Here is an 18242-nt window from a genome sequence, read left to right as displayed (position 1 = left end):
AGATCATCTCTAAAGTATCAACATCATCCTAACAGTGATGGGGAAAGTAGGTGCCATAGTGGATTTCTTTGTTAAACTTGCTCCATTTGTTTGTCTACTTTGGAAGTGAAATAAAAATTCACATGCTGCTTTTGATGATGAAAATAAGTTAGAGAAAATGATCACAAATTTTATTCTTATTTGCTCTCATCATGTCACCTCGGAAAACTCCACGAGGTGAAAGGAACTGATGAATCCATGAAATTTCAATTTCCTTAGAGTGAAGTCTGAAAAGGCAGATTTACCATAAGTTAATTGTAGCTTCTTGGCTTGTATCTCTGAGCATGGTAGATATCATGCGGTCAAATTTTGTTTTATTGTATCATATACACTGAAATTATCTGCATGTGTGTTTACCCTCAAGAACAACAATCTTTCTTTCCCTTTCTTTCTTTCTTTCTTTCTTTCTTTCTTTCTTTCTTTCTTTCTTTCTTTTCTTCTGTCTTTATTTTTCCTTTCTATTCTTCCCCTTTTTTCTTTCTTTGTTTCTTTGTCTCTCTTTCTTCTTTCTTTCTTTCTTTCTTTCTTTCTTTCTTTCTTTCTTTCTTTCTTTCCTTCTTTCTTTCTTTCTTTCTATCTTCTTTCTTCTTTCTTTCTTTCTTTCTTTCTTTCTTTCTTTCTTTCTTTCTTTCTTTCCTTCTTTCTTTCTTTCTTCTTTTTATCTTTCTGCCTTTCTTTTTCCTTCCTTCCTTCCTTCCTTCCTTCTTTCTTTCCTTCCTTCCTTCCTTCCTTCCTTTCTTCCTTCCTTCCTTCCTCCCTCCCTCCCTCCCTTCGTTCCTTCCTTCCTCCCTTCCTTCCCTCCTTCCTTCCTTCCCTTTTTTCTAAGGCAGCTTTCTAAGGTCAATGATCTTACACACCTTAAACATGCATGACAATGTGTGTCAATGATTTCTGGCCTGGCTTCTTAACCATCCCTCCCTTTTCCTCTTGAAGCAAACATCCTTCTTGCACCTAACTTTCGTATTGGAGAATTCTGCTATACCTTTGTGTTTACTTTGTTCAAGTTGGTTAACAAATCTCTAAATTCAAATAATAGTACAATGTTCTGTGAATGTAAAACTCAAGAATAATAGACAGCTAAAATATCTGTTCTAAAACAAGGTACAATAATGGTAAATCATTATAAGAGGTGTACAAAGAAAGGCATAGATGCAAAGAGAAATTGATGAAAATATAATCAGCACATAGCAGGTAACAAAAATTACTTTTTAATCCTTATTCTATATGTCTAATGCATAACTTTTCAAACTTATAATTCATCTACAATCTTGAATGAGAAATTTTATGAATGATCATGCATGAGAGTTTTTATCTAGCAAAATATAGTATTTTATACTCAAGAAAGTGTAGAGTAATTTAAAAATTATACAAAGTAAATGAGTTAAGTGAATGAGGATATTGTCCAGCCTAAGCCGGTCTCTGGTTCTGCCTTCATTATTTCTTTTATCTCCTTTTAGTTTCAGTAGATAAAATCCTTCATTTATGACTGTATGACTTCCTAAGTATGACTGAGAAATGAGACATTTTATGTTTGACATTATGCACAATTTCAGTGGTAGAAGGAGTAGGCTGGGATGAATAAGTATAATGCCTGACTCTTATGTTCATAAAATTTTCGAAGGTTTGTAAACCAAGAATTGAATTTGAACGTGATACAGCTGGTCTGTTCTTCATTGGTGAAGTGTGTTTTTGATCAGGATCACCGCTACGGAAGGCCAAAGGAAAGGTACGTGCAACACTCAGTGAGTTCTTGGTTTCTTTAACATTCCTGTGTGGGTTAATATAAACGTTTAGCTCAAAGCAAGAGGCTTATGATTTATGGTTCTAGGAGCACTATCTAACTGTTGTTCTGCAAAGCTGTTGCACAGGAGACAGTAGAATTTCCAGATGCTGTAATGCTGCAGTCTTCCTCCTCCTGGACGTCTCGCAATGGCTGGGGACTTTCCCCTGGCATCCCTGGAGGCTCGAGTCATGTGGAGAGGGTGTGACAGGCCACAGGCAGAGGACTGGGCTGGTTAAGGATTCTTCAGTGCAAAGTCGAGACTCCAGGACAGGGAATTATCTAGTTCCAAAAGGTAAAAATATGGACTTAGAGAAGTTGTTCTCTAGAATAAGATCATAAATGTCAATGGGTCCAATTTGTCACAACTCCCGAAGGCTTACATAATATTTTCTGATTTTGCAGTGTAGCACAGGAATTGACCAATTTGAGTGATCCTAAATGAACTTTCCAGTCAGCAGCAAAAGTTCAGTCAGTGATTTCAGATGTACATCCTATACTGCCTTGTCAGTTTGGTTCAAGCAAAGTGGCTTCTTAAAGTGAAAAAAAACAAAGGGTGATGCTAACATAACTTCTTTATATTGTTGATGATATTTACAAAATTTTAAGTTAGTAATGACCATAAAATCATTAGATCGATAGAAGAAAAATACTTTTCTGTTTTACAATATCTTCGACTGTGAATATTTTTCCTTTGACAAATATGCAGGACAATGTCTTCAGAGGTATTATGCGTCCAGTACATTTCCCAGAGAGCTCTCTCAATTTCTCTATCTGACAAGCACATTTTAATATCCATTTTTCACTGTGATGTTAGAATAACATCCACATATTCAGTGTATGGAATGCTTATATATTTGGAAAAATAAGTCTCTAAAGTAACTATATCTAATTTTTAAAATTTTACAACAAAATGTTATTTAAATACATGCTAGACTAACAATTTAATGATGTTTATTTTAGATATTTTTAGTTTTCTTCGCATATATAATTCCTATATTTGCATAGTTTCATTTTGGAGATTTCCAATCACATTTATCAAAAATTCAGTGGAAATTCATCTTCCCATGATCACATTTTTATGTCAGAAATTCATCTGGAATGTTGTAAATGAAGGCAAAATCTGTTTTAAAGGGCAGAGCTACCTGTGGTTTCTTTCAATTGATGGATATAAATTATTAATATACTGGAGATCTATGTTTTCCAGGTTACTGAAACAATAAATTCATGTAAACAACTTGGCTCATGTCAAATATTTTGATGTGGGAATTTTATACAGCAAGTAAACAATGTGAAGTCAAAATTTGTAGGTCCATATTATCCACCATCCAAATGCAAACAGTTGTTCTTCACAAGAGATGGTAACAAGTGTTGGACCCATAATACCTCATTTCCACTGATGTGGTCTCTGCTGCTAGATGCAGCCTGAGAACACACATAGGTGCACGTGTGCCGAGGTGAAGCGCAGGGACTGCAGCATTGTTGTCCTGTCTCTCCCACCTGCTGATAACAGGACCTGGGGCAAATGAAGTAAATAGTTTAAGTGGTGTAATTCACATGTACAGCTTGATAATTTCAAACCTCAGTCTATTTTCCAGGATGAAGCTAAAGATCAAATTTAGAGAAAAATATGAAGATTTTCCAAAAGATCAAAGAAAAATGCATTAATGATACTGCTGTGTCAGCAGTCCCAGTGTTGGCACTGTCTTGATGGTAGGGTTTCCTTCACAGTACAAGGAAGAAGCAATTGTATAAGAAGATAAAAAAATTACATAAACTGTGGTTGCTTCGGTATATCAGTTTCCAAACTCCAAATATCCGATAGTGCATGAACACAATTACAATGTCTCAGGGAATTACAGTGGTAGAAATCTACAGGAATCTCTAGGAGAAACATGAACAGTTTCAAGAGAATTATTAAAATATCCCTAATCAGAGTTCACCTAAGGTCCAAATATTTGTAAAATAGAGAAGATTTCAAATCACCCTAGGGTTCTGCCTGATTCAGAGGGAAATCGTGAATCTGCAAAGTGCATGTCAACTAGAAGTGCTGATGTCACCAGGCAAAGCAGGACACCAGCAGCTGACACAGCAGGCTGCTGGTCACTGCTGCTGTTGGCTGTCACTGACTGAGGCCATCTTGTACTGTGTCTTGTTGGACTCCAGTAGGTTCTGGGTTCTTTCTGCTTGTCCTCATTGGCTGCTGGTCTCTGGAAATCTTTTGTGGTCAGACCTCTGAGTGTTTATTAATTTTTAGGAATCCAACTCAGCTTGATGTGTTACTCAGGATAAAAACCCTAAGAGATTTACAGAATTTTTGAAGAGTACCTAAAAAATAAATCATGAGCAGGTTTAAGGAGCAACAATGTGAGGCTTTTTGTCACAGGGCCTGTGCTGCAGCACAGCACAGCCAGCATGCAGGAAGGAACCTTCTTGGACTTGGATCTCACAGGGGCCCACAAAGTGCTCCTAATGAAACAGGTGGCAGTCCTCTCATCATCGGGCTGATGACATAAACCACGGTTCTTCTGGAAGGTTGTTGTGAATGTGGGCATGCAAAGAAAGGGCTCACATCCCTCCTTCCTGATGGCGGCCCCCACAGGTTCCCTCTCGGACCTCAAAATGCAAAAGCACGGAATGGGATGGGCGATGCACCATGCTGCATGGCTGTACTCTTGTTGGACAAGAAAAAGGCAGTTTGATAGAGAAGTGGACACTGAAGGAAACCCGGCCATTCTGCTGGGATTTCAAGCCAAGCAAAGGAAGGAGGGGAGCAAGGAAAGGGCTGCTGGCCCAGCCACGCCTTCCTCTCCAGAGGTGAAAAATGAGTGTGTAGCCCTTCTCATCTGCCCCAGAAGCACTTCCCAGTGTAATAAAATATCATGGACCTCACCCACATCTCAAACAATGTATCTCTCCAGATAGCACTTTATGTTTAAATGTACAGAGCAGAACGTGTCGGTTCTCTCCCATATCAGCTATTACACTGCCATTTTGTGCATCCTAGGCCATGAGGGGAGGCAACAGCTTCCTGCAGGATTTATTTTGGTTAAATAGACCATCTGCCAGTGGCTTGTATTTTAATTTATGCAGGGTTCTTCCTACTGCTGCTGCTCATGTCAAGCCTACTCGTGTGCAAGGACGTGACCTCCCTTCCCTTGTGTGAAGACAAATGCACGGAGACCTATGAACATCTCTTTGTCCCCTTGCTCTCTAAGGCTTATGTCATCTACCTCTACACCCAAAAGGTCCTCACTGATTTGGTAAGTACCTCACAATTGCCCCTTCTTGCGCAGAGATTTCAGACAGTTGAGGGTCACAAAAATTAAAATTTGAAGACCTACTCTGCCAAATTTCAAATAATTTGTATGAACAAGTTATAGAAACTAACAAGATCAGGAAGAAGCACAAAGGGAAAATCTCAGCTTGTTAAAGAAATTAAGGATTTAAAACATTTTGAAAATTTTAATTATTGAAATTATTTCATATAATTGTCACAGATTTAAAGTCCAAATACCAACCTTTTACTTGGCACATAAGAGGAGCACTCCTTTCCTGCTCTTGCATGCAGGGCGAGTCCTTCACATTCTTCGCAGAACACACTGCAGACATCCAAGAAAGGTGGACTGCTTTGCATGAGTTAGGTGCATCAAACAAAAGGAAACTAAACTGATTCCATGTCAGAGGGAAGAAACCCACGTCAGCAGCTCCTTGGAAGCCTCACGAAGCTGGGACACATTATCGTAGGATTTGCAGTGCGGGAGTCTATCAGCACAACAGAAGGGCAATGCTACATGTGGAGACACATTCACTCCTTTTCAGAAAATTACGTTGAAATTTGTGTGCGACATATTGCAGGACAGTGACGTGGTGGAGAGCAGACTAGGTCTTAGTATTACAAAAGCCCTCCAAGGAGAACCTGTCCCAGTATTTACATTAATGTGTGTCTTTCATGGTTTTAAGTCCCACTCCTGCTTCTTTAATTTCCTCCTCTCCAAGCCTATCTTTACGTCTTTTATTAGGACATGTCTGCAGCGCATGGTGCTCATGGTCATCATAGAGAGTGGGTACATGTACTTAACACACACTGATTCTTTTCCCTGGATTTCCCACTACCCACTTCCTTCCCTCTGCCTCAAGATAACTTTCCCCCATTTTTGTGTCTTGTTGCTTCTATTTTATTTCATTTTGTCACATGTAATAATTACATATATTGAAAGAATTTGGTGCAGGATCATGACACATTGTAAGTATTATGTCTCTTTGCCCTCCTGTCTTCCAGGACTGTCACTGTCCTGGCCCCTGATCCTTTACAAAAGACCCATCAAGCTGCTTCTTATCATTCTTTTATTTTACTGTTTATTTGTATTTTGGTAACTCAAAAGTGGTCCGAAAGCTTGTGTGCCTGAATTCTTTCAGGTAACATTAGATTTCCAAGATATATTAATTTTCCCATCAGTGTCTCAAATGTATCTTATCTTAGACCTGAGTTTTATTTCATTCTGTGCAGTTGCTTCATTTGCTTCATGCACTCACAGAAATGCTGATAAGATTTAGCTGTTATGAATTAATTGTGGTGTCATAAATATTGACATGCATGTATGGCTGTGATATGTTGTTTCAGCTCTTAAGGGGGGATAACTAGATAGGAGTTGGTTGTGTGTAATGGAATTTTCATAATTAAATTTTAATAATATCTACAATGTTTTCCGTATTTTTTGCAATAATTTATATTCACATAAAATGTAGGACAGTTTCTTTTCCACCCCAGGTATCTTTTATAAATTTATAAAAATTTATTTTAAAAATAAAAGAAGAGATAACATATTAATAAACACATTCATTTACAAATTAGCATAAGAACAATACAAAACAATACAGAGTTGCAGAAAAAGTGGTAGGAAATTAGCAAGGATTGTTGTATGATGTATTGATGTCTTCAAAGTGGTTTCTTAGGAAAGCAAATAGAGACATGCAAGGTCGATCAAATGAGTACATTAACTGTTCTGTTCAGTAAAGTGATAGAAATCAGTAGTACAACTATACTAGCTATTCTATATATAGATACATAGACAGTTTCCCCTTCTTTCTTTTCTCTTTTCCCTCACCCCAGTTGCTCTTTTCTTTTGAGCATTTTCTTTTCACTTCATCATGTCTGTCATACCTACTAGTTTATATTCACTCTTTCAGATTCTCACACTAGTGAGACAATACATTGTTTACACATGGAGGTATGCTTTATTTCACTTATGAGTATGGTCTCCAGTTGTGACCATTCACCTGTAAAAGCCTTGAGTTTATCTTTCTTTATAGCTGAGTAATATTCCATTATATAAAAGTACCACAATTTTTTTATCCATTACTCAGTGGATGGACATTTGGGTTGCTTCCATAATTTAGCAATTACAAATTGCACTGCTATGAACATGGGTGAACATATATCGCTGTGATATGATGTTTTCTGGGATAATACTCAGAAGGGGAATAGCTGGATTGAATGTGACCTCTAGACCTAGCTTTCTGAGGAAACTCCATACAGATCTCCACAGTGGCTTCACCAGTCTGCATTCCCACCAGCAGTGGAGAAGGGTTCCTATTTCTCCACAGCCTTGCCAGCATTTGTTATTGGTTGATTTCTTAATGATAGCCATTCTTAATTGGGTGAACTGAAATCTCAATGTTATTTTAATTTGCATTTCTGAAATGACTAATGATGTTGAACATTATCTCTCACGTATTTTTTGCCATTTGCATTTCTTTATCTGAGAAGTGTGAATTTATCTTAGCTGGCCATTTTTGGATTGGGTCTTTGAATTTGGGGAGGGGGTGATGGTTTTCAATTCTTTGTATGTTCTAGATTGAAGTTCTTTGTCCGAGGGACAGTCAGCTAAAATATTTTCCCAGTTTGTGGGTTTTTTCTTTACTCTGCTTGTGATTTCTTTAGATGTGTAGGAACTTTTTGGTAGGATGAGATCCCAGTTGTTGATTCCACCACAACTATCTTTACACTTCCGAAGTTTCATAGTAATCCCTTTCAACTTTCACTGCTTTTGCTTAATATTAGTTTTAGTATTTCTTTGGATAATTAACCTCAATCCAATCCTTATAATTTCTTAAAAGATTTTACAGTGTTTTATGGCTTATTCTATCACAGTAAAAATTTTGCTTTGAATTTATGGCATAACTCAGAGAACACAGATATGTAGATAAAACGTAACTGAATGAAATGTTAGAAGTTTTCATGCATGTAAGGAAGACAAAATAAATTTGGAACAACACATTGCATGGCTAAATGAGGTGTATGTGTATAATGGCATTTAGTACAAACAAGAGGATACCATATTTATCACACTTACACTTTCATTGTTTTGCTATTTTTAGTGTTTACATCCCAAATGACAACTTCTAGGAAGAGTGAGAAAATAGCACCGTGAGAAAGAAGGGAAGAGGGAGGTTAGAAGAGCTAAATGAAATACAGTGAGATTACAGGGGTAATGACAAAAGAGGCAACAGTGTTACTTTCTTGATCTTTATTGTCAGTTTCTGTGTTGCTCTCATACAAAAGTATTACACATCCATGTAATTTGCTAGTATTCTTGCAATGGATTTGTGTTTTTAAATTTTTCTTTATTCCCTTTCATGGTTTGATCAGTCTTGGGTTCATATTTTAAGGAACTGAATTTTCCTCAATCTTTCCAGGGCAAGCGGTATTCCAATAACCCGTACGACTACTTTACACTGGCTGTTGGGTCTTGCCACACAGTTAGCATCCGTCTTCCAATAACACTAAACATGACTCGACTTTTGAGGTGAGTTCTTTTCACAGCTCTGGGAGAACAGCTCAGGCAGTGCACAGTACTGCTCTCATGTAGGCTCTGAGAGGCTCTGTAATGAAGATTAACCGTAGGCACCTCTGTGCAGAAAGATGGGGAAAGAAATGCAAGGAGAATTACACGGTATAATTGATAAAGAATATGCGAAATCAAGTGGTAAGTATTTTGATCTAGATGCACAAATTTCTCACGCTCGTAAATATATATTATCCCATCAGCTTGTACTTCTCTCTGTCTCTCTGTCTCTCTGTCTCTCTCTCTCTCTCTCTCTCTCTCTCTCTCTCTCTCTCTTTTTTTCTGGAACCAGGAATTGAACTCATGACCTCACGCTTGCCAGGCAGGCGCTATGCCCCTGAGCTAAATGCCGAGCCCCAGCTTGTACTTCTCCAACACTGACTTTTTCTCTCTTTGAATGCTCCCTGCCTCTCCCGATGTCTTAACTGAATGTCCCCCTATTGTGTCTGTCCTGTTCCTTACAATGTCTTGGTTTTGAGAGCTGCAACCCTTATGTCTGTTCTGATGACAGTAAAGCCTGTATACCAAGCCCTAAATATTTAACAATGCTTGTAATTTCTCTCCTCTGGTTTCCTGTATAAACAAAAATTCTACCTGATTTCAAAGAAACATGGCGTTTCAAAGGGAAAACAAACTATAGTTATTGCTTGCAAGTCTCAAAAAAATATTCATTTCAGTATGACAGATTTGTATCTTTTTGTGTTGTAGAAAAACCAGAGTCACTAGAATAAAGCATACTTTTCTGATAAGTTCTATTATTTATAGAAAATTGTTAGATGCATGCAAGAACGACAAAGACATGTTTTTGTTATGCTTTTCTGAGCAGAAGTAATGTGAAACTAACTGTGTGTATCTCACTTACTTTCCCGTGATTTCTCCAACTTAGGCACTTAGAATACAGATGATGTCAGACATGTGGTTAGCTTGATGTACTCATGGAATGAGCCGCTCTTGCGCCTTGCTAATGAAACACATCGCCTGCCAGGACATAGTACCTATGTCAGAGATAAAGCCAAGCGTATCGCAGGACAAAACCAAGAACTTCAAAACCTCATGAAGAACATAGCCATGCAGGTGAGCACCTGGCATGCTTCTTGGTGTTTGATGAAAGAGGTCCTTTCTGTGCTGGGAAATATGTGGAAATATTTCATTTTTCAAGGATAACATTTCTACATTTTCACTTCATCTTGCATCTCCTATCCTGCTATTAAACAAAGCAGGAGCCTTGGGGATTCACAGGGAGGATTTCAAGATCAGTTCATCTCACTGACTGTTTGGTTGACAAGTGTTGTCTTCTGGCATTGCACACAAAATTAGGAAGGATGTGAATCCTCCTGTGGTGGCTTGGTAAATATTTTCCAGGAAGGGAAGTCATTGGAGAACTTGCAAAACAAACGTTTCCTTCAATTATCCCAGGACAGAGGAGTCAGGATTCTACTTAGTACTCTCCCTTTTGTTCTTGCTCCAGAGAACAGAGTAGGAAGGGAGTAGGGGGAACATGCAAATGAGCCTGAATTGCATCCCCACCTCAACCACTGCACAGAGGATCCGAGGAGGCCAGCGCACCAGCAGTGTCCACAAACACTAGTTCAGGTTGTCATCCCAATAGAAGAGATGTATGTCTCCTGGAATGGTCCTCATTTTCTAATTGGTACAACGGGAGGATCAGTTTTATTTTCTGTCATGTTTGTAAATGAAAATTGATTTCATTATTTATAATTTTCTCAAGTAATTCTTTACACCTAAGTTGAATTAGTATTTGAATATATATCTAATTTATATGAGACAATAGTAATATTGGATAATATCTTAGGGATTTCTGAACTATCCAGAAATAATGTACTATCTTAAGAATAATAGATGATTACTTGTATAAAAGAAGAAATTTTATATTTCATGTTTGTCCTGAGAACATATTGGCTGTTATAATTTTTTCATTTTCATGAGAGAAGACTATTTTAAAAATGAATACAAATTGTATATTAACTTCAAAATGTGTGAAATGAATACTTTAAACTTTTTGGTAGTTTTTTCACTACTGTGTACTTAATTTCTGTGTTTACAGTTTCTTCTATAATATTATATTTTCTGTTCCTTTTTTCTCAGATGAATTCTTGTTCATATCATGATATTTGCAAACTCAATTTTGTCTTGCACATCAAGCACATTTTGTCTTACACATCAAGCAAAATAAACAATAAAAAGCAAAGAGAAAGGCAATACATACATACATGCACACACACATACACACACACTTTGCCTTCTATTACAAAGACTTGTTTTCTGTAGCATGAGGTTTAGCCCATTGGGTTCACAATTATGCTGGAGGTGCACCTGGTGTAGCATGACCTCACCTGACTCATGTAGAGGCTCCCTGATGGCCACTGGGCTCTGCCATCTCTGAGGACTCACACTTGCAGAGGCCCCTAGAGGGCACAGGGATGTCTGGCTTCCTCTCTCACACAGCCAGTGCAACACTTGTTTGACTCTGATTTCCCCACCTCCACAGCATGTCTCTCACCACAAAGGGTAGCTTCTGCCACGTTCCTTTTTCATAAGCCCAGTTACCAGAAACTCCAAGAATAGGAAACTAAAAACAGGCAGCTGCTCCTCTCGGAACCCTGGAAAGTGAATTTCTTTGGTGGAATGTGAAACTTCTGATCTTAGATCAGCTTGACTTGGGCATCTACATCTAATAGCACCAAGTGCAGTCCTTTTCAAGTCTTAGTCTTTGGTATTGGTATAACATAAAGAATAGATTCAGTTCAAGGAAATAAAAGAATAATGGTGATGTATCAAAAGATGTAAAGCACAGAGTGCACTTCAAGAATGATTCAAGAAATGTTAAATTCCTTTAAATTAGGGATTAGAAGTTAGCCTCGCCAATGTCCTTTGGCAATATCATGCTTGTATTCTAGGAGCTAATTTATGGTCATCCCCTTCTCCATTGGGGAAGGAATGTCCTTCCCCTGTGATCACTTGTGACAGATAAATGCCAAATGTCTTCTCCTGGTAGCCTTAGATGGCTAACAGTGTCAGGATATCCCGGTCAGGATACATGGAAACTCACACCCTTAGCTAAAGTGTACATTAGCCTCTCTTCCCTAAATCTGAATTGAACAAATGAAAGAAACATAGATAAGATCCACTAAGAGAAGTAACAAATGTTTCTCATTTTGTGACAGTTTGATCATGACTTCACCAGGAATGTGGACTCTGCTGTCTGGACAGACCTCCCATCACTGCAATCAGCTAATGAAGAAGTTCACGTGTCTACTGCTTCTCAGCTGCTCCGCTGTTTTCTTTCTGATGCTTATACCATTTTTCAGTATCTCAAATTGTTCTTGTGCAATGCTCTTAAATGTGATGATTGCTAAGATCACATTCATTCCTTCTTGATGGAGATGATTCTTAACTGTGAATCCTTGGGAAAGCTCCTTTCAATTTTATTGCTTTTTAAAATATCTTGGGAGTAAATTGTTGCTTTTTAAAAAATAAAAGTTGACTCTTCAATATTGGGAAATTATTCAATGTTGTTTTGTCAGACTTTCTCTTCACCATTTGGTATGAAACCTAAACAAAATCTGCCATCATCACTGGGAAGATCCTCTCAAAAAAGATCTAATGTGGCAGATACTCACCTTTCAAATAAGGCAACTAGCAAATTATTTTATAATCTCAGTGAATATATGTGAACCGGCTTTGAATATCAACAAATTACATAAATATAATTTCTTTTATCAGTAGAATAAAGCATGATAAATTATCTGAATACTTTATGAAGGCCAGCCGTGTTGTCTGAACTAATGTTCCCAGTGTATTGACAAACAATACAAGCTCTACTGTAATAGCAATGCCAGAAGTAGCGTCAGATTTACTGACCAATCTCATAATTGCTGTAACACAAATATGACATGTCTTTTTATACCTCTGTCACATGTCTTCTACCATATTCTACTGCATTCCTATCTCCTTAGTGTCATCTGTGAAACACTTTATATGATTCACTCTTTCTGGGCCTAATAAACCCAGTTCATCCACATTGCAATTCTGTCTCATATTCTACTAAGTATTATTTTCAGCTCCCATTGTTGCTGCTCAAGAGATATAACAGCTCATAAGACAGTCAGTTCCTCTAATGGTTTTTCTCCCCCTTTTGCCTGACCTTTTTCCTGTGGATAGTTGAGAAGTAATACAGGGATGGGAAACATAGAAGAACTCTGACATTATTGGCCTCTGAGATGTTGTCATAGGCTTCCACTTGCTGACAGGGTGAAACTTGACCCCACCTCAGTGCCAGGTGTATGGCTGATCAGTCACTATTAAGATTCTCCAGCACCTTCACAAGAAGGGACACTTCTCATTATAATCTCCAGGGTTCTTTTCTTTCTCTGCTGAACATCAGCCAACTGTTCCTGACTAATGGGAAACTCTTGCATCATAACACTAGACACAGTGATATTGTTGCCAGAGGTCCAGGTGTTCAAAGGTTCAGAGGCTTTCTGTTCCACCTGAAGAATGAGCTGGGCCAAATCACGTACCAGTAAAGGTAAATTTTACTTAAAGTAAGAGAAGAAAAAGGAACTTCTATGTAAAGGTAAAGAAGAAAAAGAGGAAAAGGTGGCAAAAAAGAGAGATACATGAAAATGGATGGTAGGTTCTGAGTGCAGGGTGGGCCCCTGCAGGAACGGGAATGCAGCAGAACAGGAAGATGGCAGTGGCAGCAAAGTCAATGGGTGCCATCTTTCTTACCCCCTACATCTCCTTTACTGGAAGTTGCTCTGCTCAGGTATTCCAGCTGTGACTGACCATTCCTGTTGTTCAGACTACATTCTAGCCTGTAGTTGCCAGGTTATATCCTGTCATTTAGCCTTTGCTCCAGTTCTTCGTGACTGACTGTTCACGTAACATTTTCCAGCCTCACTTCCATGATGTAGCCTTCTGCCTTATTTGCTCCTCAGAGATATATTATCCACATAATTCTTTTTTAAAAAATTATTTTAAAGGGGAAAGAACAAAAACAGAAGGACCAAAACAAGAACAAAAGCAAAATAAAACAAAAACTATAAAAATGATGCAGAATTTACAATTAAGGTGATAGAAAATCAACAATATTTGATTTATTTCCTATTGTTATCTTCAAAGTAGTTGCTCAGATTGCCAGACACAGGTATGCAAGATTGATCAAAGAATTAAACATTAACTGTTTCTTTCAAAAATCTGATAGAAATTAGTAGTACAGTTATCTTAGTCATCTTGTGTGTGTGCATATGTGTATATATTTTTCCCTTCTTTTTTTCTTTTCTCCTTTCCCTAATCCCAATTGTTCTTTCCTATTGAACACTTTCCTTCCCTTTCACAATATCTAGTGTACCTTTCAGTTTTATTTACTCTTTCAGGTTCTTCCTAGGGAGTCTTTATATGTGCTGGTCTGACTTATTTCACTTGTGAGTATGGTCTCTATTTGCTTTCATTTATCTATAAAACCTTTAAGTTTATCTTTATTGCTGAGTAGCACTCAATTGTACAAAAATATCACATTTTTCATATGAACTCCTTGGTTGGAATTTGTGTTGTTCCCAAGATTTTGCTATGACAAATTGTGCTGCTGTAAACATGGGTGCACATATATTGTTGTGTTATAATGTTTTTAATCTTTCTGAGAAAATACCCAGAAAGGGAAAGCCTGAGTTAAATCGGACCTCCGATCCTAGTTTTTTGAGGAATCTGCAAATTGATTTCCAAAGTAGTTACACCACTCTACATTGCCACCAATAGTGGAGAAGAGTTCCTTTCTCCCCACAGCCCCTTCAGCATTTTTTGTTGATTTCTTGATGGTAGTCATTCTTACTGGGGTGAGATGCAATCTCAGTGCTGTTTTAATTTGTATTTCTCAAAGGACTAATAAAGTTGAGCATTTGTTCATGTATTCGTTTGTCATTTGCATTTATCTGAGACATGTGCATTAATGTCAGATGTCCATTTTTGGGTTGGGTCTTTGAATTTGAGTGGGTCTGAGTTTTTCAGTTCTTCACATGTTCTATATAGTAGTCCTGTGTCTGATGGACAGTTAGCTGAAATGTTTTCCCACCCTGTGGGCTGTCTTTTCATTTTATTGTTGATCTCTCTTGAAGTACATCTTTTCAAGGATGAGATCCCAGTATTTGATTCTTTGAAGTGTATCCCATGCAGTTTGGGCTTTGTTCATGAAGACTGTGCATACTCCAATGTCTTTCAGATTTTGAACTACTTTCTCTTCCAGTAGTTTTAGTGTTTCTGCTTTAATATTTAAATCTTTGATTCATTTTGACTTTGACTTCGTGTATGTTGATAGGCATAGATCTAGTCTTCGTCTTCAGCATGTACAGAGCCAGTTTTTCCAGCACCATTTATTAAAGAGGCTATCTTTCTTTCAGTGAACATGTTTGGACCCTTTGCAAAGATAAGGTAGCTGAGTGTGTTTGTAGCTGTGTCTGCATCTTCTAATTGGTTCCACTGGTCCTCAGGTTTATTTTATTGGTCCTCCAAATAACATGCTGATTTGATCACAGTAGCGTTGTAGTGTAATTTCAAGTCAGGGATTGTGATGCCTCCCGACCTGTTTTATTGCTCAGGATTGCCTTTGCTTTTAGACTTCTCTTGTGGTTCCAGATGAATTTTAGGAGTATTTTCTCTGCTTTTGAGAAGTATGCTTGTGGTATTTTGATCAGGATTGCATTAAATCTGTATTCCCATTTTAGGAGTATGACCATTTTCACTACCTTGATTTCTCCTATCCATGAACAAGGGCTACTTTTCCACTTTCTGCTATCACCATCAATCGCCTTTTTCAGAGTGCTGTAATTATCAATATGTAAATGTTTTACTTTCTTCATTAGATTGTTATGTACTCATTACCTAAGCATTTTATTTTTTTGCATGCTATTGTGAAGAGTGTGGTTTGTGTAATTTCTCTCTCAATGTTGTGAGCGTACAAATATGCTATTGATTTTTGAGTTTTAATTTTCTATCCAGCTATACAACTGAACTTGGTTATTAACTCAAGAAGTCTTTTGGTGGAGTTTTTGGGGTCTTTTATTCAGAGTTCCAAGTCATCTGTAAGTAATGCTAATTTAACTTTTTCTTTTCCTATCTTTATTCCTTTTATTACTTGCTCCTTTCTAATTGTTCTTCCTAGTGTTTCTAGAACTATGTTGAAGAGGAATGGTGGTGGTGGACATCCTTGTCCTGTTCCTGATTTCAGAGTCAAAGACCTGTTTTGTCCATTTAGTATGATGTTGATCATTGGTTTGTCATAGATGGATTTTATCAGATTGAGATAAAGGCCATCTATTCCAATTTTCTGTGAGTTTTTATCAAGAATACGTGCTGCACTTTATCAGAAGCTTTGTCTGCATCTATGAAGATGATCATGTGAATTTTGTCTCTGTCCCAGGTGATACGGTGTATTACATTTATTGATTTGCGTATGTTGAACCATCGCTACATGCTTGAGATAAATCCAACCGAGTCACTGTGTGTAATCTTTTTGAGGATTTGTTGGATTCTGTTTGCTAATAGCTTATTTAAGATTTTTGGATCTTGTTCACTAGGGAGATTGGCCTATAGTTTTCTTTTTAGGTTGTATCTTTCTCTGGTTTTGGTATCAGGATAATACTTACCTTGAGGAAAGAGTTAGGGAGTATTGCTTGCCTTTCAATTTCATTAAAAAGTTTGAAGAGATTTGGCATTAGATCTTCTCTAACTTTCTTTTAGAATTCAACAGTGAATCCATCATAAGCAGGGCTTTTTTAGTTGGTTAGTTTGTAATTACATTTTGGATCTCACTAATTGATATTGCTTAATTGAGAATTTCTGTATCTTCGTGATTCAGCCTTGGTAATTCATATCTATGTAGGAATCTGAGCATTTCTTCTACTCTCATGCAATGAGAGTAAGGATTTTCAACGTAGGTACTGATGATCTTCTGAATTTCCACAGGATATGTAGAGACTTCATCCTTATCATTCCTCAATACACACATTTGAGTCTTTTCTTCCCGTTATTGCTAAGACTGCTTAAGTGTTTATCAATTTTATTCATTTTTCCAAAGGACCAACTCTTCAATTCATTAATTCTTTTTATGTTGTCTTGGTTTACATTTTGTTAGTTTCTACTCTGATCTTTATAATTTCCTCCCTTCTATGGGTTTTGTGTTTGTCTTACTATTTATTTTCTAGAAGTTTGAGGTGTAGCATTGAATTGTTTATCTATTCTGGTTCTGTTTTCCTTATGTGAGAATTCACTGCTACAAATTTCCCTCCTAGGACTGCTTTCATTTTGTCCCATAAGTTCTGGTATGTTGTGTCCGCATTCTCATGTAGTTGTAGATACTGTTTAATTTCTTCCTTTATGTCGTCAGTGACCCATTAATTTATTTAATAGGATATCATGTAATTTCCATGTGTTTATGGAGTTTTTGATTTCTTTCTTGGTTTTTTTTTTTTTTTTCCCCTCTGGTACCGGGAACCGAACTCATGACCTTGCTCTTGCCAGGCAGGCGCTTTTGCCGCTGAGCTAAATCCCCAGCCCCTTGATTTCTTTCTTTTGCCATTACTTTCAAATTCATTGCACGATGGTGAGATATTATTCATGGGCTCATTTCAGTTATTTCGCACTTGCTTAAGCATGTTCTGTGAGCTCAGATATGGTCTGTTTTTAGAGAAACTTCCATGTGTAGCTGAGAAGAATGTGTATTCTGATGATATTACATGGAACAGTCTAAAAACGTATACTAAGTCCATTTGTTCACAGGTTTGGTTCAGTTCTGTTATTTCTTTGCTCATTTCTTGTCTAGTTGATCTATCTCTTTGTGAGAATGGGGTCTTGAGGTCACCCATTACAGTTGTGTTATTGCTTATTTGATTTTTTATGTCTGTTAATAATTGTCTTCTATACCTGAGTGTTTCTGTATTTGGTGCCTCTATATTTATGATTGTTGTTTGTTTCTCTTGTAGTTTTCCCCTAAGCAAGAATATAGTGATCTTTATCCCTTTGGGTATTCTTGCTTTGAAGTTGAGATTTTCTGCAAGAAGAATACCTACTCCTGTTTTTTCCTTGGTATTTGTTGCATGGAAAATTATTTTCTATACTTTGATTTTTAGTCTATGAATTACTTTTGGATTTAAATGTTTTTCTTGTTTGTAGTGTATTATTGGATCTTGATTCTTGATCCACTCTGCAAGTCTGTTTCTTTTGCTTGGTGAATTGAGGTCATTTACCCCAATGTTACCAGTGATGTTTTTTGGCTTATCTTGGACATGGTAGTCTCCTGGTGTTGGTTTCTTGTTTTTCCCTCTGTTTAATTGCCTGCCCTGATTGGTTTTTTTTTTTTTTTCATTTTTCTTGGTGTCATGATCATTTTATCTCTGTTTAGAGTAACTTTTGGTAATCTTCACAGCATTGGTTTTATGTTCTTAAATCTCTTCAGTTGTTCTTTGTCATGGAAATATCTTATTTCTCCATTAATTTTGAAAAATAATTTTGTAGGGTTAATCAGTTAGGGCTGAAAGTTGATGTCTTTAAGGACTTGAAAT

The 18242-nt window shown here is 37.2% G+C and overlaps 1 protein-coding gene across 1 annotated transcript; it reads left to right on the top strand.

The window, feature by feature from the left end:
* Nucleotides 1-4405: 4405 nt before the first annotated feature.
* On the top strand, nucleotides 4406-12044 carry LOC102030372 (prolactin-like). Its single transcript, XM_005415040.1, has 5 exons — nucleotides 4406-4688; nucleotides 4913-5082; nucleotides 8519-8628; nucleotides 9591-9741; nucleotides 11853-12044. The coding sequence occupies exons 1-5, from the start codon at nucleotides 4406-4408 to the stop codon at nucleotides 12042-12044; spliced, it is 906 nt and encodes a 301-aa protein (XP_005415097.1).
* The last annotated feature ends 6198 nt before the right edge of the window (nucleotides 12045-18242 follow it).

The sequence above is a fragment of the Chinchilla lanigera genome, unplaced genomic scaffold (assembly GCF_000276665.1).
Source record: "Chinchilla lanigera isolate Chin_1 unplaced genomic scaffold, ChiLan1.0 scaffold00231, whole genome shotgun sequence".
NCBI classification, from domain to species: Eukaryota; Metazoa; Chordata; class Mammalia; order Rodentia; family Chinchillidae; genus Chinchilla; species Chinchilla lanigera.
The sequence above is the reverse complement of the archived record's forward strand: the minus strand, read 5'-3'. Positions and strand labels throughout refer to the sequence as shown.